General features: G+C 44.1%; 1 protein-coding gene across 1 annotated transcript in view; it reads left to right on the plus strand.

Annotated features, from left to right (window-relative positions):
• Positions 1-22,229, plus strand: part of cobl (cordon-bleu WH2 repeat protein) — a 107,238-nt gene that overhangs the window by 68,784 nt on the left and 16,225 nt on the right. Inside the window, exon 9 of the mRNA XM_056286966.1 lies at positions 7,993-8,650. Coding sequence (XP_056142941.1) covers positions 7,993-8,650 — 658 coding nt within the window. The remainder of the gene's footprint in view (positions 1-7,992; positions 8,651-22,229) is intronic.

A 22,229-nucleotide genomic window follows, 5' to 3' on the forward strand; every position in this document is an offset into this window, starting at 1 on the left:
TTTCTTCAAACTGGTCTTGATATTGTCCTTGAAATGTTTCTTTTGCCTGCTGGGAGCTCGCTGACCTTCCTTCAGCTGGGAGTACAGGATCATTTTGGGGAAAGGTGTTTTTGACATGCGGATGACATGGCCTGTCCATCTTAGTTGGTGTTGCATTATTGTGGTGGTGATGCTAGTCATGTTGGCTTCTTCCAGAACACTGATGGTGGTGCTTCTTTCCTTCCAGCTGATCCTCAGGATCTTTCGTAAAGATCTTTGATGGTTTTGTTCCAGGGTTCTCAGGCGCCTGCTGTAGGTGGTCCATGACTCTGCTCCATACAGCAGGGTGGTGGCGAACAACAGCTCTGTAGACCAGGAGTTCTGTTTGGGCCTTTTAGTCTCAGTCTTCAAAGACTCTTTTTCTGAGTATGGTGTAAGTACCACTGGTACAACTCAGGTGATGGTTGACCTCAAAGTCAATGTCAGCTTTTAAGGAGAGAAGGCTGCCGAGGTAGGGGAAGTGATCAACATTTTCAATAATTTTGCTGTCCACTTTTATGGTGGGCTGGGTAGATGGCTGGTTGGGTGGAGGTTGATATAGGACCTGGGTCTTCTTGATGTTTATTGCTAGACCCGGGGCTCTGTATGCCTTGGCAAAGGCATTCAGAATGTCCTGGAGGTCTTCCGTGGAGTGTGCTGCGATGGCATTGTCGTCTGCATACTGAAGCTCCATGATGGTGGTGTTGCAGACTTTGCTCTTGGCCTTGAACCGATTAAGGTTGAAGAGCCTGCCCTCTGTTCTGTATAGGATTGGGATACCCCATGGAAACTCTTCGCCAATGAGGTTGAGTATGACAGCAATAAAGATGGCAAACAGGGTGGGTGCAATGATGCATCCCTCTTTGACCCCTGTTTCCACAATGAAGGGCTCTGATTCAGAGCTGCTGTTGCTGAGCACTGTGACTGACATGCCATCATGTAGAAGCCTCAATATTCTGATGTATTTGTAAGGGCAGCTATATCTTGATAGTATGCTCCACAGAGCCTGGCAGTCTACTGAGTCAAAGGCTTTTGTCAGGTCCATGAAAACCATGTACAAAGTCTGCCTTTGTTCACGGCATTTTTCCTGGAGTTAGTGTGCTGTAAATATCATGTCTGATTTACCTCTGGATGGGCGCAAGCCACACTGAGATTTTGAGAATACTTCCTCAGCCAGTGGTAGCAGTCGGTTTGTGGGGACACAAGTGAGGACTTTGCCTGTTGTTGACAGGATTGAGATGCCCCTGTAGTTTCCACATTCCACCTTGTCCCCTTTCTTGAATATGGCCCTTATTAGAGCATCCCTGAGCTCTGAGGGAAGTTCTTCTTTCCCAGACCTTGAGGAGGAGGGCATGGATGTGGTACAGGAGTACTGGTCCACCTTTCTTTAAGCTCTCAGCTGGGTTCTCATTTGGACTGGTGGCCTTGTTATTCTTAAGACTCCTGATGGCATCTTGAAGCTCTGTCATGGTGGGAGGTTCTCCAATGTCTTCTCTGGTGGGACTCTGGGGAATGTGGCTGGCAATGTCTGGTTCAGCTGTGCTGTTGCAGTTGAGGACTTCCTGGAAGTGTGCCTTCCGTCAGGCATTAATAGGCATTAACCCTTCAGCAGCTCCTTCCCATCCTTTGAGCGCATGGGGTTTAAGCCGCGGTTGCTTGAACCATATACAGCCGTAGTAGTGATGAAAAAGCCTCTGGTGTCCATCAAGAGTTCTTAAGCTCCCTCACCCATCTCTGGATGTCTGCCTTGGTTCTGGAGTGTGCCACTCTTTCAGCCTTGCAGGCTACATAATTTTGCCAGGCATGAAAGGCTTTCCTTTTCTTGGAGATGAGCTGTTCTATTGCTGTGTCATTCTCATCAAACCAGTCCTGGTGTTTTCTAGACTTTTACCCAAGGGTGGTTTTGCAGGTGTCGAGGATGGTGGATTTGAGCAGGCTTCAGTGCTTCTCCATGCCATGGGGATATTCCTGTTGGAGGGTTTCCCCAAGAGAGGCCTGAAGTTGCTGCTGGATGGCAGTTTCATTCAGGCTTTCAAGGTTCAGTCTTGGCTGGATATGCTTCCTTTGAACCTCCTCTTCCTCTTGAGTTTGATAGACATCGTGGAACAGATGAGGTGATGATCTGTCCACCAGGTGAGGAAGGTCTCTTTTACTTCCTCTTTAGAGTCTAAAGTAGGGGCATGGGCACTCACAACTGTTGTCATCTGGTTGTTGGCAAGCACCAGATGGGTGGTCATGAGACGCTCACTGATCCCCACAAGAAGTACAGACAGGTGGCTGATGATCTGGTTCCTGATGGCAAATCCAACACCATGGATCCTGGGCTCATCAGCAGCTTTTACTTTCCAGAAGAAAGTGTAGCCACCCTTCTCTTCCTTCAGTTGTCCTTCGTCTGCCCGCCGAGTTTCAGAAAGGGCGGCTATGTCAGTATGTCATCTCTTCAGTTCTCTGGTAATGATCATGGTTCTCCTCTCTGGTCTGTCACTGGTTGCACTATCCATCAGTGTGCGCACATTCCAGGCTCCAAAGTTCATGTTTCTGTGTTTCTGACTGCATGTGGTGACCCCTCTGGATGCGGTAATCCAGTCAAGAGGTTTGAGGCAGGCTATTTTTAGGGCACCTTTTCTAGCCCCTTCCCCCAGGTGGGGTGAGTAGAGTGGATCCTAAAGAGGGCTGCAAAGTTGTGGGTGCTGCAACCGAAGGGCTCTTTCTACCTCATTCCAAGAGCCCACGACTGAATCTAGCACCCACTGCCTGATGTGCCGGCTCATCACTAGGGGCTTCCAGATCTCACAATCCTGCCCCCGCCGCCACTTGCCAGTCACCACAGGACTAAATCCAGGATGTCAGGGTGGATTCCCTTTATGGAGGACGCCTGTGCACAGCTTTGTTTAACATGGGGAGACTGGTGCACAGACAGCCACCACATGATATATGACAGAACTGGGTCAGGATCCAGTGGCATGAAGTCCAAAATGACTGGGGACTCATTTCTGATGCAGCCTGCATCTGCCTTCCCAGCCGTTGTGATGCTTCCCAAAAGTCAGCCATCATCCTCCACTTGTTCCACTTTTGAGGTCTTGGTTGGATTGCACTTTGTCAGGGACCTTCCCCTTGACCTTACCACCATGGGTGACACTACCAGGAGCATAGCTTCAGATGGTATTGCTCTCAGGATCTCACGACCATGCAAACTTCTCCACCACAACAAGGTGACAATCCACAGAGAAGAAGTGGAGACAAGGATATGAGTGACATCATCAGTAATGGCATCTGATCTCACACAACTGGTATATTACCTTGTTATACAGCATCGCATGCACAAATCCAAAGTTATCAAGCAGTATACGATCATCAGTAATTGTAATAACATATCCAAAGCAACATTTCCGGCAGCCATACCAACATGTACCCTGGCTCTGCCAAATGACAAAAACTAAGCAGGTATGGGCTTGGCTAGTACTTGGATGGGAGACCTCCCGGGAAAACTGAGTTGCTACTGGAAGTGGTGTTGGTGGGCCAGTAAGGAGTAGTCTTCCCTATGGTCCTTATAAAAAAAAAAATCCCAAATGCCTCAGTGCAGTGACGGGGACACTGTGCAGTAGGAGACACTGTCCTTCAGATGAGACGTTAAACTGAAGTCCTGACTCACTGTGGTCATTAAAAATCCCATGACATGTATCACAAAGAGTAGGGGGTCCCCCGGTATCCTGGCAAAGTTCCCAACCTGGCTCTCGCCATCTGGCCACCTAATCATTCGCTCATATAATTCGCTCAATGATTCCTCCCTCCCCACCTCTGTGCTGATGTGTGGTGAATGTTCTGGTGCAAAATGGCTACCTTGCGTCACCCAGGTGGGTGCTGCACATTGGTGGTGGTTGAGGTGAGTTTTCCCCTTCAATGTAAAGCACTTTGGGTGTCTAGATAAAGTGCTATATAAATGTCATCCATTATTATAATTTCAGAGCAGGGAAACCCCTGCTTTAAACTACAGCCTTATAATAATGCAAATAGATTCACCAGTGACGTTCATTGTTTGAAAAGGAAAGATACACAATCTATCATCTGGGCAAACTTGTCAATAACTTTTCTGTTGAAGTCCACCTATTCATTAATGAATTCACTTTCAATTGATAGCAAGTGCATTTAACCTCTGTTGCCCCATGGAGTCAAATGTTGTTGTGTGTAGCTGCGTAGCAACGATGATACTGTAAACAACGCTTACTAAACGTCTTGACATACATCATTCTATTATTTTTTTATTGGCTACTCTCAGCGTGGGGCCAACATGTAAACAGTCTTTTCAATGGCTCACTTGGTTAAAAGTACGCTGGTGAGATGGGCCGACACCAGGCTTACCCAACGAAAACTGCTAGGAGAAGTACTGACCTTCATGCAACAGGTACAGGAAGATATTTGAAATGTCTCGGACAGTGCTGCCGTTGTCATATGTAATAAACACGCAGCAATGTTAGTTACGAAGAAAACTTATAACTTGTTACATTGAATTATTGATCATGTCATGCACTGGCGACATCTAGTGGGACCAGGCCCCACCGGCCCCTAATATAGAGACGCCGTTGAAAGGTTGAGGAAAACATGAGATTCCTCAGAGAGTGGGTTAGTAGGACATTATACAGGACAATAGAAATGGGTCAACCACTTGTCTGCAGCTCTTGTCCTCAGTTGTCCCTTACTAAGACGCACACACACACGCCATACATTTCTACATCTAACACACACCCACACATGTTCATAATAACACGGACACACAAACACGCACCGACTGTCAGTGCTGTCCCCTACCCTACTGTTAGGATGTTTTCGACCTCAATGCCCTCACACCGTTTGGGCCACTGTTAGAATGTTTTATACACACACACACACGCACGCACACACGCACGCACGCACACACGCACACATACATGCATACTATATTTCACATTCCACATTAGCGTTGTAATGTTGGCCCTGTTACAAAGCCCCTCACCCATCACCCATCAAGACTTCTTCCAAACAACTGATGAATGGTCACACCACCAGTTTGAAGCCTTCATGGGTGGCCCTATCTGATCAGCATACTCCAACATGGGCCCCTGCACCTCTCAAACCATAGACTGGAAAATTTAATGGACACATTGAACCACCCTGTACATTACACAGCCTCTTATGGGTTTTGTGCGGTGTAGTGCAGTATGCATAAGATATGCCCACAGATTTATGTATGGTGTTTTTGACTCTTCCCTCATAGACCCACCATCTTAGTGGCTGTCCATCCACATTGAAAAATTCAATAGACATTGTAAGCCATACAGGACTGAGTGAAAGAAGACAAATCAAATGAATTTCTACATTATCTTCCACACACATGATTTGTGAAACCAAAGACGGCTATTTTTAGGTTATAAGAGTGTATTAAGTACACGTGTATAAACTACAAACTCACATTCGAGCCTCTGTAGCTTCAGGGGAGTGTCAGATAACAATGACAGCCAAATCCCATTTGTTAAAATCCAACTTGGCTCCCTGTTCAGACAGCGTCCTTGTGCCTTATCTTTCTCTGATTTAAGTGCCAGCAAATTAGACCAAAGAGTTATAAATCCTCCCTGTTTTCATATATTTGGATGTAATTGTGCCTTTGAATTATTACTAATCCTATATGCTGTCCACGGTGATACTTCCTGCTGTGCAGCAGAGGTTTTATAGGTTGCTACGCTTATTATTGGGATGCTGTCTCTCCGATGACTGATTTTTTAAACTGTTCTGCTCTGCACTCTTTATTCAACCACTTGTAACTAAAAGGTCATTTGATTTTATATTTCTAGTGGTTTAGATCACTTGACCTACAGCATGCAGACTAAAGTTTGCATCCTATGACATATAACTTGACTTGTGATGACTTCAGACGAAACTGACTCCATCTCCAACTCGCAGTAATACATAGGTATCTGAATGTTAAACCTGTGTCTCTAGAGATCACTAAAGCAATCCAAGGGCACTATTTTTACTTTTTACTTTGAAAAGTCCCCTCTTGCACCGTAATATCTAACTTTTCTATCTCTGTGTAACTCTTTTTTTTTTTTTTTGCTAAATCTGTGTCATTACTGAAGAAATACATACAAAAATACAGTGCTTACATTATCATATTATAGGCGCAGCTTTACTTAATGCAGTGTGTGACCTTGAATGTGGTGTAATACAGAGTCTTGGCTTCAGTCCCTAACCATCTTAAGTACATACTGCCTTCCCAGTCATGGCGCCACGAAGCCCATGAGAGCAGCACACACTTAACCCTGCAACCCCTAACAACCCCCTAATCCATATACCTCAGCATAGTCTAAGATATGAGATACACTCTTTCTCATAGTATGCACGTGCGCGTGTGTGTGTGTGTGTGTGTGTGTGTGTGTGTGTGTGTATATATGTGTGTGTGTGTGAGAAAGAGTGAGAGAGTGTGTATGTGTCTGTCAGTAGCCTTGGTATGCACTCATACAGATACACACATAGACAATTGTGTGTGTGTGCATTTGTGTGTGTGTGTGTGTGTGTGTGTGTTACGGCCATGGCTCTCCTCCTTTCACAATAGGGCTTGGCTGCAGTCTTATGTTTCACTCTGCACTCAGCAGGGAACATATGCATGCACACACACACACATGCATGCATCCATGCATACGAACCCCACACACACACACACACACACACTCCCACACACACACATACACATACATACACACATCCATCTTCGTAGGCAAGTCAGTCATCCATTTAACTTTCAACTTTGGCCCACATCCACTGGTATGTCTGTATTCATGTATATATGAATGCCAAAGAGGGAGAGGAGAGGGAGACTGGAGAAGAGAAAGGCGACCACTCGGGGGGCTCTTTAGATTTCCATAGCATGCCATACAGAGTTCAGTGAGTTCACATGTGTGAACTCAGTTCGCCTGCTAGAAAGCAAGGTGGCCTGATTTACTTCTGTCCTGTCCTGTTGCATCATGCAACAGGACATACAGCTCCAGGCATGTCGGGGAGAAGGCAGCTCTGTTCAATTTTGTTCCAAGGGAAGGTTTGATTGTAAGAAGCTGCAGCAGTTGCAATTTCTCAGAAATAGGGACAACAACAATGCCAAGACCTGCCTATGGGACTTTCATTCTTAGAAAATTGGCTCCATAGAAAAATCATGATACAGCATGAAGCTGTGGCATGAATGGTAGTCTCCACAGGGATTCAAAAACTAAACATTTGACAAATGTTTGTAGCAGTCTTTCTCTTTTGTTCCCCTCGTTTTTTTTCTCATTTTATTACAGTGATTGGGAAAACAACTAAACATATATGTGGCAAGTAACATTTCACTATGCGTATTGCGGAAATAATACCATTGTGATGAAAGACGTGAACTAGATTAAATCAAAGGGGGGAGACTGCACATGATATGAAAGGAGGGACTGTCCTGTCCTTAACTGTTCATCAGTGGTTTAAAGACTTTTTTTCTTCTGCCAGTTACAGAGCTCTGATGAGTTCTTTTGGCCTTTGTCCAAGAAATCATCAGTGGCAGCTTAAGTAACTGAGCCAGGCAGTGTTTTGTTTGGTTAATAGTGCTTATTCCCTTAAATACTGATAAGATATGCCTTTGTAAAGCACAGATATCCGTTTGATGTACCAATATATGGCTGCATCCATTTTACTGCACTTCTGCCAGATATTATGTCTTGTTGTAGGCTTATTTAAGAAGAATGTTGGCACTAATGAATTTAAAGAGTCAGACTCCTGCCAAAGCCCCACTCGACTTAATTACTTAGTGGTCCACTCTACTCCAGTCCTGGCACACATAATTTACAGGCTGATTTATGGTTAGAACACACACACACACACACACACACACACACACACACACACACACACAAGCGAGTGCTTAAGTAGCTCAGATAAATTAACTTTCTACTTTCTTTTTTGCTCTTTCTCTCTGTCTCTTAGGTGGACCCTGGCTCAGAGAGCCAGCAGAGAAAAAGAAAAGCTCCGGCTCCCCCTCCCACACCCATCTCCATCACCCCAGGCCCAGACGACACTTCAACGTCAACTACGCCCAACCCCGACAGCTGCGTTTCTGAAACACCTAAAGCCGCCTCCTGTACCAAGGCAGTGCACACAGCCACTGTGTCTTCCACCACAGTGGTAACGGCAATTGCTGTCTCCCCGACCGTCAGTGCGGCAACCATGGCAGCATCCCCCAAAACAGTTGCACAACCCAGCCCTGTGTTCACCTCCACTCCCGTCCCAAGCTCCCCAGCCCCCAGTAGCACTACAGCCGACAGCCTGGCCATCCAGGATTCAAGCTCTGAATTCAGCCACACTATTGACGACTCAGACAGCAGCTCAGATCCAGCCGGTTCCCTTTGCAGCACCAGCAGCTGCAGCAGCAGCAGCAGAGTGGATGTGTCAGCACTAGCGAGGGCCCCGCCCACTACATCAGGCTCCGCCCTCAGCAGCCAGACAGAGCCGTCGGAGCAGGCGAGCAGCGAGGCTGACCAGTCAGACCAAGAGACGGCCGGTGACAGCAGTATGGGGTCAGAGACAGAGTCGGCCCTGAACCTCAAACTGGAAGAGGTTGAGAATAACAGACACAGTGCCATTGGTAAATATCTACATGAATACACACTTTTTTATTTATATTCACATAGCAATAATATAACTGCAGCAACTTTCTTAGATAGCTATATATCTTTACACAATGGAGCAGTATAAGACACTGGTACAGTAACTACACTTCCATGATGGAAATTTTGTCATTTTGAATAAAAAAGGCTTGATGAAAACGATAAATATCAAATAAAATTCCCAAAAATTGCATTTTTATACTCAGTTGGGGTGGATAAACGTTTTATTCAATCAAAATAAATGCACTAAATTGCTTTGGGAATACATTTGCTGAATAAGAAATGAAATGCAAATGGAATTTTATCACGAGTCACTGTTTCTTCATCTTAACTAGTCCATCTTTCCAGTGGGTGTGGGTATATGGACATATGATGGAGAACTTGCAGGCCCACTTTCAGGTTCATGTTTTAACCACTTTAACAGATCTGATGAAGGTGCACCATAAGCCACGATTGTTTTGCAACATCTGATTATTTGCTTCAGATTAATTCCAAAGTTGGAGGGAAACAGGTGTAGTAATGAGTCAGGAGTGAACCATGCCATAAATGTCTAGATTGTAGTGCAGACACAGAAGAAGTACATGATAAAGTCTTGGCTGATAACCTATATACCTGTTAGAAATATTACCTAACGCTCATTTAACAAAACCCATAAATTATCAGTTGAGACAGACTGTAATGTCTCATCTTGAGCTACTATACTCTTTGAAAAATAACCATTTAAAAAAAATAAAGTTTTGCACCATCAATCATTTTATCTTTATGCATGCTCAATAATCCAGGTAAGAAAATCAAAGAAAGTTGAATCAGTTCATCTGGGCAGGAGTAATAAACAATAAACTTTGTGTTCAAATGAACTGATTCAACTTTCTTTGATCAATCATTTTAGTAGTAGGTATCACATTTCTCCACCGCTATTATTCGAATGGCTGCCTTTAATAAGAAAAGACAGATAGGCGAAGCACCTTTGCCTCTTTTATTTATGCAGAAGGGAAACTCATTATTAGCATTAGAGAAATTAGTATGAGGATAAGAGTGACAACTAAACATATTTATAATTCAACAGCATGCACAGAACCATAGACAGCTTCTCTGTCTATGGTTCTGTGATCTACCTGGAGCATTCACACATTGTGTTGCTATACTTTATCATTCCCTTGCATCACCGTCTCATTTTAACACCCCCTTTGATGTACTCGGTAAATTGGATTTTGATTTATACCAGCTGACATGTCAAAATTTCATATTCATCATCCAAAACATTCATATTCATAAAACAAAAATAAACTCTGCGATTCATCACTTTAACCTTAACATAATTCCCCCAACCAGCGGTTGGAGTAAAGGTAAACATTTCCCCTGTATGTTAGGAGAGCAAGTCAAACAGTCAGCGGTCTCCTGAAAGTTTGTCTGCCTAACAGAAGGTGAGCTTTGAATGTCTGCCCTGGGGAACTGAGCTGTCACACTAAAGCAATGTCTGAAACCTAACTGTCATGGATGACACACACAAAGAGGGTGTGTGTGTGTGTGTGTGTGTGTGTGTGTGTGTGTGTGTGTGTGTGTGTGTGTGTGTGTGTCATGGCTGGTGCACATGAACTAGTAAAGCTGGTTTTCATTCTAGCCGGCAGGACATGGCAGTCCCGCTTGCCTTTCACCCACAGTTCTCAATTGTTTTCTCATCTCTCTCTATCTCTCTCTATCTCTCTCTCTCTCTCTCTCTCTCTCTCTCTCTCTCTCTCTCTCTCTCTCTCTCTCTCTCTCTCTCTCTCTCTCTCTCTCTCTCTCTCTCTCTCTCTCTCTATCTATCTATCTGTCTATCTATCTATCTATCTAGCTGTCTGTCTGTCTATCTACTGTCTATCTTACCTCGCAACTGAGATCATGAAATTATGTGTGCTGTATATACGCACTCAAACACAGACCTAAACTTTTCTGTAGATAGATAGATAGATAGATAGATAGATAGATAGATAGATAGATAGATAGATAGATAGATAGATAGATAGATAGATAGATAGATAGATAGATAGATAGATAGATAGATAGATAGATGGCTGTATGGATGGATGGATGGACGGATGGACGGATGGACGGGCAGACAGATGGATGGATTCGACTCATGTCTAGTTAAACTGACACGGCAATTGCATGGATCCTTTCATAATAAAAGATGTGTCTCCATAAGCAAAGCCGGGCTGCAGCGGAGGGTTGACAGAGGAGATGAGAGAGTTAGAGGACTAGAAAAGGGATGAGCGTTATGAGGACGGGGTCAGGGAAAGGAGTGTAAGAAGGATTAGGGAGCTGAATGAACGGGTGAGGAGAGAGACACGGGTTTTAAGGGGAGATGAATGATAGACGGACCGATGAAAAGAAGCAGAAGCATGAAGAATGAGGAGGTTAGTGGATTAGACGGGTGAGAACAGAGAGCACAGGAGCCATTTGTAAATTTATAGACTTGGCTTTTGTCTGACTGTTACACTCTCTCCTCGTTCTTACTTCTACCGTGTTTCCATCTTGTCTCATCCTTTTCTCTTACCCTTCTGCTTTTTTTGTGTATACTGTTGTCCTCTCTTTATCAATTCAATTCAAAAAAATTCAAAATGTCTTTGTTGGCATGATGTAACACTGTACATATTGCCAATATGTACATTTATCAATATGTAAAGTATTATGTACATTTTACAATATGTACAGTATATTTATCTCCCTCTTGCCTCTCTACTTGTGTGAGGATGGGTGAACCTGATGCAGGGAAATTGAGAGAACTTACAACTGCAACTGAAAAGTTTGAAATAATAATAAAAAATAAAGTTTTATACCGTTCAATTTTTTCACGCTTTATTTGAACGTCCAAAAATGCCTCATACTACACATAAAAATTTTGCACCATATACACAACTTTTCAACCCTTTGAATCCCAAATTACTCATCATGTACTCTCCACTTTGGAGTACGGCTGTCACGAGTAACTTGATTAACCCGATTACAATAAAAAAAAATCCTCGATTATGACTGACGGCCTCAGTGGTTCGCTGCATCTCTTTTAAAAGGGCCTGGGCATGCTGAGCCCTCACCACAATTATTACTGCACTGTTACACGTCGATGATGCACGTGGATTATTTGAGTCGAGAAAATGGAGGAAAGCGAAGATGAACAAAAAGTACAGGGAGATGCCAAAAAACAAAGCAAAACAAAACACAGAAAATGTACAAAGTTTGGAACTGTTTTTAACTAAAACGCAAAGGAAACGCAGTGGTCTTCAAGTACTGCACAGCTGAACTTGTTTGCCACAACCCCACGGCGTCCATGCTGCAGCTCCTCAACAGGAAGCAGATCCTGCGGATTTGTAACGTTATTTAATTGCTGTCTTTCTGTATACTCAGGGTGACCTTATATTATATCATGTAAGTGACCTTATGTTATGTAATAAAACAGGGACAGCATAAGAACATGGACCAGAAATAAATCATGTCATAATATTACATTACAGTGGGCAACAGAGGGGAACCAGAATGTAAGTCTTAGGCCAGAGTGAATCTTATGTTACATTGTTGGTGTTAGATAAAACAGAAGGAAGTACTTTTTCCTAAACCAATTTACTCAATTTACCATATGCCCTGCGACTTGTATTCCTAAGTGACTTGTAATTTTGTCGGACGAATACGCCGCATTTCAACTAAGGCCACTAGATGGCACTGTTTAATATTGTGACTCATTTGAAATACTGTACCGCTTTAAAAGTGCGATTTACACGACGAAGCGTCTTGTAGTGCGGGAAATACAGTACAGAGAGAGTAATTGTTAGATTACTTGATTACCAAAATAGTTGTTAGTGACAGCCCTACTCTGGAGTGAAGACTCCCAAGTCAAATCTTCTGTAGTGAAGATTTTGACAAACACATACATAGTCGTCAGGGGCTAGATTGCTAGTAGACGAATTAAAACATTACAGGAAAGTGTGCTTTGGCAAAGAACTATCCACTAATAAAGACGTTTTTTTATCATTATTATTATTATTGGCTGTCATCATCTCGGATCTTTGTGTTGCACAGCATTCTTGAGATGCCCCAATTTAAAGGGAAAGTGTGGGTATACAAAACCCCCTAAGTCAGAAATAACGATGCGCCACGGGATTTCTTCAGTCGACCATCTCCTTTCAAACTGTCTTTGTAGTCTGTACTTTGAGGAAGAGCTCCATCTCTACACAGTCACACAAGACTTTCGATCTTTTGCTTCTTTGTATGCTTGCATGGAGGGAACTGTTGATCTGTCTGTGTGTGTGTGTGTGTGTGTGTGTGGGGGGGCGTGTGTGTGGTTGAAATTTGTGTCTGCTCTACTGACAAAAGATCACCATTCATCTTAATGTGCTATAGGTAAGAGCTATAGATAGAAACCCTGCGGGCGTATGGCCCACCCTCCTCCTGTAACCTCTCCCTTCTCCCCTCACCAACACACTGCATAGGACTGGAGCTGACTATACAGTTCCCTGTTATATGACTCCTCTCATGGGGAAACGTTTCTGAAAAAATCTGTTCTCTCGGTTAACATTATGCTTTTTACCCAAGAAGTCCTTACTGATGCGTCATGATGGACTCAGCGATGATTAAGATTCAGCCTCACAGTCACAGAATCTGGCATCATGTACTAAGTTGTACAATTGCGGATGTTGATTTCGTTATTTCTGCAGAGACTGGGCAGCCAGCTCTGCTCATTATTCCCTATTTTTACGAAACATTAAGCACAACTTCAGTAGGACCCAGAAGCTGGAAGTGGGTCAACACAAAGGAAGAATTTCTGGTGGATTTATATCCAAGGCCAATCGGGTTCAATGCAACACCCCCCCCCACCCTACCACGCACACACACACATGCACGCACGCACACACGCACGCACACACGCACGCACACACACACACACACACACACACACACCAGGCATTACGTTTTAAGTAGTTTTAGTGAGGTTGTCATTTCTAAAGGAATCCTTGCTTTATCATTGGCTTGATGGTGAGAACATTATCAGTGCAGCATATCGGGATCATCAGGGTTGCTCGGAGGTTTAAATGGACCATCTCGCTGCCAGCAGGTCCAGTTCCCAAATACAATGGGTCTATCAACGGCCATGTGGCAAGCCAAAACTTCTCAGAGTCGCATTTCAGCAAAATGTCACTGGGTAGTCTGACATAGGAACATAAAATTCTGTTTTTTAACACTACAATTTGATACACTTGATCTTTCACATATGTGTCTAGTATGTGACAGGATCAGGGTCACGTCCAAAATCACATCTGCAATTCAAGATTTTAATTCAGTTTGACAAGTTGTTTTATAATACGTATATCTGTCAACACTGCATGACTTTGTAGGCGTCATGTTGAGGCTGTGTCAAGCTAATGGCAGGTTGCTTCATCACCTAACGCCTCAGTGCATCTCTAGTTTTGTGTATATGTGTGAACACTGAGACACTCATATTATGATGTCAGCGTTATGATAATGTAGTTTATCATCTCACCCCTCATGCTGCTGCTTCAGCCTACTCCTCTTGTAGCCAGAGGATGAATTGAGATGGGATAGTTTATACAGAGCGGCATGGTGGCGCAGTGGTTGGCGAGGTAGCCTCACAGCAAGAAGGTCCTGGGTTCGAGCCCTGGAGTAATCCAACCTTGAGGGTCATCCCGGGTCGTCCTCTTTGTGGAGTTTACAGCCCCCCCCCCCCCGTGTCTATGGGTTTCCTCCAGGTGCTCTGGTTTCCTCCCACAGTCCACAGTTCACATCAGGTGAATCGGCCGTATTAAACTGTCCCTAGGTGTGAATGTGTCAGCCCTGTGATGGACTGGCGGCCTGTCCAGGGCGTCTCCCCACCTGCCGCCCAATGACTGCTGGGATAGGCTCCAGCATTCCCGCAACCCTCAGAGCAGGATAAGCAGTTTTGATAATGGATGGATGGGTAGCTTATACATTGAGCCTACTGACTACTGTAGCACATACATGCTTACACATCACAGGGCAGTGATATATGAGGTACCTTTTTTTGCCATTTTTTTACCTTTATTAGACAGTTACAGTGAAGAGGCAGACAGGAAATTGGCGAGAAAGAGAAAGGGGTATGAAATGCAACATAGATTGCCGGCTGGAATCGAACCGGCGATGGTTGCGACCATGTGGTCATGTGGTATGCGCTGTAACCATCTGGCTACGGAGCCACCACATCACTTTTTTAAGGCAACGTAAAAGGAGTTGTGCTTGTCGTCCTCTTTGGTAACTATATTGATTTTCCCCGTTTCCCTGTCTCTGCTGAAGCCCATCTCAGCACAACATACTTGGCCTTATTTTGGTCTCGCGCAGCCACATTTGCTTTGTCATCAATTTTTTTATTTCTCTGTTTCTGGCTTGTTTATTTGTAAGTTATAAAATGGTTTATATGCAAACACGCAAGTTATCTTTTCCAGAAAAAAAAAGATGCTCCTGCCTCAGTTTCAGTGGGATTGCATTGCAAAATAAAACCTTTGTCTGTTCACTTGATATTATGTCAGCATTCCTATATAAATTCACAAATCACAATTTCATTTGATTTTTTTTTCCCCACCATGACAAATCCTAAATCATTGTAGATTTATCTCAACAGCCTTATGTTTGGTCAGCCTAGCTGCATTTAGGAAACAGGCCCACCGTAATGGTCCTAAATGCAGTGATTAAAGCTATGATCCTGAAGATTAACTCACTGATACCTGTGGTAATACTGATTACTGTAGTTGTGCGTAAAACCCAGAGATCCATTCAAAGTGAGACAGTCACGATTGCTGCGGTGTCAGCATCTTCCCCACCTCCAAACAAAAAAATGTGGTTGAATCTGAGTTATTAACTATTAAAGTGGTACTGGCGGCACGGTGGCGCAGTGGTTAGCGGGGTCGCCTCACAGCAAGAAGGTCCTGGGTTCGAACCCCGGGGTTGTCCAACCTTGGGGGTCATCCGAGGTCGTCCTCTATGTGGTGTTTGCATGTTCTCCCCGTGTCTGCGTGGGTTTCCTCCGGGTGCTCCGGTTTTCTCCCACAGTCCAAAGACATGTAGGTCAGATGACTCGGCCATACTAAACTATCCCTAGGTGTGAATTTGTCGGCCCTGTGATGGACTGGCAGCCTGTACAGGGTGTCTCCCCACCTGCCGCCCAATGACTGCTGGGATTAGCTCCAGCATTCCCGCGACCCCAATTAGGATAAGTGGCTTGGATCATGGATGGATGGATGTTGTAATACTGTGTGGGTTGGTAAAGGTATTCTGTGAGGATGTTCTGCTGTATCGGTTTATTGGCCACAAAGACAGCTTCCTCTTCTAACTCTCCATTTGCAGCCTCCTACATCCATAATTGGTTCCTGTGTTGAAGACATAAAACATAATGCTTCTTATCATTTTACCATGAAACTCCTACCAGACAGTAACTGTTAAAATGAACAACTAAAACAGACGTTAACCATTTGGGTGTTAAAGACATCATCTTTAATATGCCATCGTTTAATACACCAGTGTTAAAAATGCATTAAAAAGAGTTTCACAGTCCTGTCCTTCCTCACAGCCGTGTGAACCCCACTGTCTAACCATCAATGCCATACCTGTCGCACAATGTCTCTCCTCCAGGTTCATCAACGGACCAACCAGTCCCACCAAAACCCCGCCGCGCCCCGGCCCAGGAGCCACCCCAGCTTGTTCTCCCCCCATTCACCCCCCCTCCACCCTCCCCTCACTTACAGCCTACAGATACAGGCTCCCCACAGTGCTCCGTGGAGGTGGAGGAAGACACTCCACAGTGTAGGTCCCAGATGGGCGGACTGACAGTCCATTATTCCTACTCCTGAACCAAGATCTCCTTTCTCTGCTTAACTTTTCACCTCTCTTCCTTTTCAAAAGCAGCATACTTCTTTCATGACTATTCTTTAATGTTTTCACTTTTGTGGCTTGCTCATTTTTTGCATATCCTTACTATCCTGTTCTGTCGTTTGTGTGCGTGTGTGTGTGTGTGTGTGTGTGTGTGCTTGCTGTTTTGTAAGTGTGATTTGTAAAGAAGGCCACACAAAATGAACAGAATGTACAGCTTTCTTTGTTCTTCCCTCTCACATTCACACACACACACACACACACACACACACACACACACACACACACACACACACACACACACACACGTCCCATCGTTGTAAGCAGCCCAGGCTGTTGACTTGTTAGCTGCTACTATATGGTCCATGTGAGGTCTGGTTCACATCTATAAATGTCAACCTCTGGGTCCTGTTAGCTCTGCGGGGGCCAACAGGTCAGGATTTAGCAGAGCACCAACCGACAGGAGGGCCCTTATTTGGCACATCCACGGTACATGAGTATATGGTACATATGAAATGCACTGTGTTATCAAGGGACTGTCGACATGTACTGTACAGCATGTACAGTACGCCATTTGTAAATCAAATCCAAAGGTTTAGTGTTCCAGTGGTTTTACTGCAGTGTCACTCATCAGGCGGAAACATTTTTATATGGCACATGCTATATGTGCAGGATCTGTATTGGATTTATTATGGCAGGAAATATTGCAGCTTGTCATATATTGCTGTTGTGTGACTCATACCCATTGTACTCAGTGATCAACTGGTTTTACTCTTATGTAATGCTCATCAGCTGGAAAGCTTTTTGAAACACAACACGATAACAGGTGTGGAGCAGGGCTTTCAACAGGAGCGTGCTTGCCCTTGACTCTAATAGGGCGTCAAATGTTAGCTGGTTGAAATGCCATGGGTTTAATCAATGCTGGCTTTTTTTTTTCTTTCAAAGATCAGATCTCAAGTCTGGATGCTGTTTTCTTCATCAAGCCTTTTAAAGGGGTAGTTCACTTGTTAGGGCTAGCTCTTTTGGCTATTTTCTGGGTTCTAGGGCACAGACCTTTTCCTCTGCATAGAATCTGAATGTAGTTATGAACATGCACTCCTTGCGAGCAATCAGCATTACATGGAGGTGAACAGGGCTGTGAAATGCCCCTTTGGTGGCCTCAAAACAATGTGCATTGCTAATATGTGTATTATTGCTTTGTACAGTTGACCAGGATGACTTTCTTGCCTTTATTTGAGATATAAATGATGAATATGAGCAGTGGAGTGGAAGTACTCATTTCCTGGTCATTTTTCCCTACATGTTGCACAAATCTCGGCGAGAGATGTAAAAATTGTAAAAAGGCAGAATAAGCACGAATAATCTGATTTCCCCCTATTGTACTTGGCCAATTACCCCAGTCTTCTGAGCCATCCTGGTCGCTTCTCCACCCCCTCTGCCGATCTAGGGAGGGTTGCAGACTACCACATGCCTCCTCAAATACATGTGGAGTAACCAAGTGCTTTTTTTCACCTGAGAGTGAGGAGTTTCACCAGGGGGATGTAGCGAGTGGGAGGATCAAGCTATTCCCCCCAGTTCCCCTTCCCCCCCGAACAGGTGCCCTGACTGACCAGAGGAGGTGCTAGTGCAGCGACCAAGACACATACTCACATCCGGCTTCCCACCTGCAGACACGGCCAATTGTGTCTGTAGGGATGCCCAACTAAGCCGGAGGTAACATGGGGGGTTGAACCGGCAATCCCCGTGTTGGAAGGCAACGGAATAGACCGCTACACTACCCGGGTGCCCAATAATCTGATAATATTAAATTGTGCAAATCAAGGATACACGTTAGCGATGCATGTTGCTTTGGAGTGACTAGAAGTGCATTTTGTTGTTTTTTTGGAGGATGGAAGCGCAACCCTCTTCACTTCCATATCACTCTGGATGCTGCCCGTTTCATAACTACATTTAGCTTCTATGCATGTAAAAATGGTCAGGGGCAATGTGGTATGTACCCTAGGTTCCAGAAGACAGCCAAAACCTCCAATAACTGAAGTCAACTCTTAACTTCCTGTCTTTCACGTTCTTTGTTTTTGTTTGTTTGTTTGTTTTTTGGTCTTTCCCCCCTCTCCCAACCCCTCTCTCTGTAGTTTACTGCTGTGGGCCTGTCCGTCTGCGCTCCAAACGTTCATGAAGTCTTTCTCCTCCTGCGGTGTGACCCTGCCTCCGCCAGCCGCCGAACCTTCCCCCTCTCGCCTCTTCCATCCATCCACCTTTTCTCACCCGCTACGTTTCCCTTTTCCCCGCTCTACTGGGTCCTCTTCTTCCTTCTCTCATCAAATTTTCCTCCACTGCTGTATTTGTTTGTCGCCTTTGAATTTCCATCAACCTGTCCTATTTGCTTCCACCTGATGACACGGCGGCCCTCTTCCATTTTCTCCCCTGGGGGATTTTCAGAGTTTCATTTTTGCTTTGGGATTAATTCTCCAGAGGACACAAAACATCACAAGTGAAAGCACATAATGTTCTTTAGTACCTTTCAAGGTAACCTTTTTTTTTTTTGTACTTGTTGTCTTTTCAGGGTAGTTTTCTTTTGCAGCCTTCTCTGTATATGTATGTGGCGTCGTGTTTCAGCGTGATGCACAGGCGGGTATTAAGTGTGTGTGAGAACAGGGCAGGGCAGGGAGTTAAAAGAGGACACAGAATGTGGTCAGAGGGCTATATAAAGACAGATGAGCTAAACCCTAGGCGTATTGATTACGGTGTGATTGATGATTGACACGCTGAGATGAGGTTATGAGGCAAGGCCATGTCCTATCTATCGGTCGATCGTTTCGGCGATACGACACCTGCAGATCGATAGTTGTATTTTGTCATGTGTTTTCCTCTCTGTGCTCAGTGTTTTGGCTCCATTTTGGTAACCAAAGGCCTGAATGCCTGCTGCCTTTTGTGTTATTCTGAAAAGGGACATCTTGACACTGACACACCGTTACGTGGTGGTGAAAACAAATGGCGGTCTTTAGGAGAGAAAAAAAAAACGAGAGGCTTGTCACAAGATGTTAATTTTGTTTAGTTAGTGTTATTATTCGTGTGAAAAGACTTCTAGACGCATGATTATTTGATAATACGTTTTCCTAGACAGTGAACTGGGATCTGAAATCAGGTCACGCATCTATCTGAGGTGAACTCCCACATTTGAAAGATGAGACTGAGAATTTCTCATTTGGTTCCTGGCCCGAAAATGGTTAAGTATACCACTCTTAAGAGAAGTGGTGATATTGAGGCAGAGCAACGGCACTATATTTATTGTAGAATAGGATTTTTTTTATAAAACACTGATGTTTATTATAAAATGCTCTAGTGTAGTGGAGATTTCAAAGGCTTGATACTGTAGAAAGTAAAGGGCATGAGTACCATGTGACTGCAGAGCATTTGATTTTACTGAATCGAAATACCTAGTGAAGTGCATTTAAGTCTTTTTTTTTCAATTTTGTTGGGTAATTTTCTTCCCCTGATTTTTTTTTTGGGGGGGGGGGGGGTCCGCCTTTTTCTCCCCAATTTTACCCTGCCAATTTCCCCACTCTTCTGAGCCATCCCAGTCTGCAGACTACCACATGCCTCCTCCAATACATGTGGAGTCGCCAGCCGCTTCTTTTCACCTGACAGTGAGGAGTTTCACCAGGGGGACGTAGCGTGTGGGAGAGTCACGCTATTCCCCCCAGTTCCCCCTCCCCCGAACAGGCGCTTCAACCGACCAGAAGAGGCGCTAGTCACACATTCACATCCAGCTTCCCACCCGCAGACACGACCAATTGTGTCTGAAGGGACGCCTGACCAAGCCGGGGGTTAACACAGGGATTTGAACCACCAATCCCCATGTTGGTAGGCAACGGAATAGACCGCTATGCTACCTGGATGCCTCTTCCCTTCATTTTTCAGTGTCCACTTGGTATTACTATTGGTGTCCATGATGTAATTTATGCCACACTTTTCTGGGTTGTTGGTTTGTAGATATGTTATTCATTACACGTTTCTTAGAGCCACTTGTATTGAGCCTTAGATGAGCCTTTATCTTTGTGATAACAGTATGCAAATAGAGTGAAATAAATGAGTGGAATGCATGTATGACAAGCGTAATCTGTAAATCTGTAAATGTAAAATGGTCTGTTTGAAAAAAGAAGCTATGTTTGGGTAAGGCAATTTTAAATAAAACAATATTGATTGTCAACATTGGTGGTTTTGGATTGGATAGTTTGCATGGATTGCTGTCATGGTTGAATTTGCTTAATTATAGACTTATAGAGTTGTTTTTAATTGCATGTATGTTATTGATGTAGCAAGTATGATGGAGTGACATTTGTGTAACATTGGTTACATATTGGTGGGAAGCAGCATCATTGAATTTAAAGTTTGAGTAATTTGCCTGTGTGTGTGTGTTGGGTATTTTATGTGTGTGCGTGCGCCTGCATGATTGGACTTATTTGGAAAGATATGAGAGCATATAGCTGTGTGTGCATGCGTGCGTGCATGTGCTGGCTATGACTGAGGCTGGCATGACTAAGCTGTTGCTGGGAAGGAGCTGGGACGACAGCCCTGTGAGTCATCACCACAGACAACCACATCTCCTGGAACTGACTGTCTCTCTCCACACCATTAGGACCAAGCCCAAAGCTGACATTACTAGCACACATAAACTACTCAGATACACACTCAAGCACTCATACACGTGCAAAACCGCACACAAAACATGCATGTCACATGCATGAGCAGAGCAGCATACACACAAATGGGGGTGAATAGACATACGGGGGAGGTTCATGTGCAGTACCGTTGCTTGAATACACACTCTTGTGCACACTCAAAAAACACACTCTCACGGCCATAAATACATGAGCACAATCCTCAAAAATGCACAAAATCTAAGCATGCACTTGCACACACAATCTCACAAGCACATCAACACACTGTATTTTTCAAATAAGGTCACTCAGTGTTTCAGTCATGTCAAAGTGTCCCCTAATGACTTCTCTGAGCGGGCCGCTGACAAACCTAACAAATGGTACATTGACTTTTATTCACTTGGCCTACAGTTCATTGAGATCAGTGACAGACTAAATAAGCTCCCCAAAGCCCACAGGTTTGACCAGAGCATGATTGTGCTAAAGAGATGATGGGAGTATGAAGCCATTCTGTAACAGCCTCCCTCTATCACAGGAGACACAAACAGTAAAAATCAAATTAAAATTTTGTGTTTACAGTAAATCCACCCACACATCGTTAAAACTGTTTTATCAAGCCACAAGTGGTTGTGCTCTTGGCTTGTGTTTGCATATTTGGCTTGTGTTGTCGGTTCATTGTGTGTGTGTGTGTGTGTGTGTGTGTATGTATGTATGTATGTATGTATGTATATATATATATATATATAAAAGTAATGGTGAGTTTGTGCGCGCGCAAGTGTATGTGCGCATGTGTGTGTGCAGTGTTGGAATAAAAGTCCGTTTTCTCTTCTCTAATGCATCTTTTTCTCCTTGTCTGCTGTGTGTCCTGTGCTTCCTCTTTCTGCACAAATAGTAGCTTCGATGAGATTTGTTGACCAGAAAAGAGTTTTCTTAAACGTCACTGCTAACAGTTTTCACAACAAAACATAACCAAGGCTTGTTCTAATGCTTAGATCGCCCCCTTTTTTAACATCTCTTCTTCAGTTTT

This window comes from Lampris incognitus, chromosome 9, assembly GCF_029633865.1.
Source record: "Lampris incognitus isolate fLamInc1 chromosome 9, fLamInc1.hap2, whole genome shotgun sequence".
Lineage (NCBI taxonomy): Eukaryota > Metazoa > Chordata > Actinopteri > Lampriformes > Lampridae > Lampris > Lampris incognitus.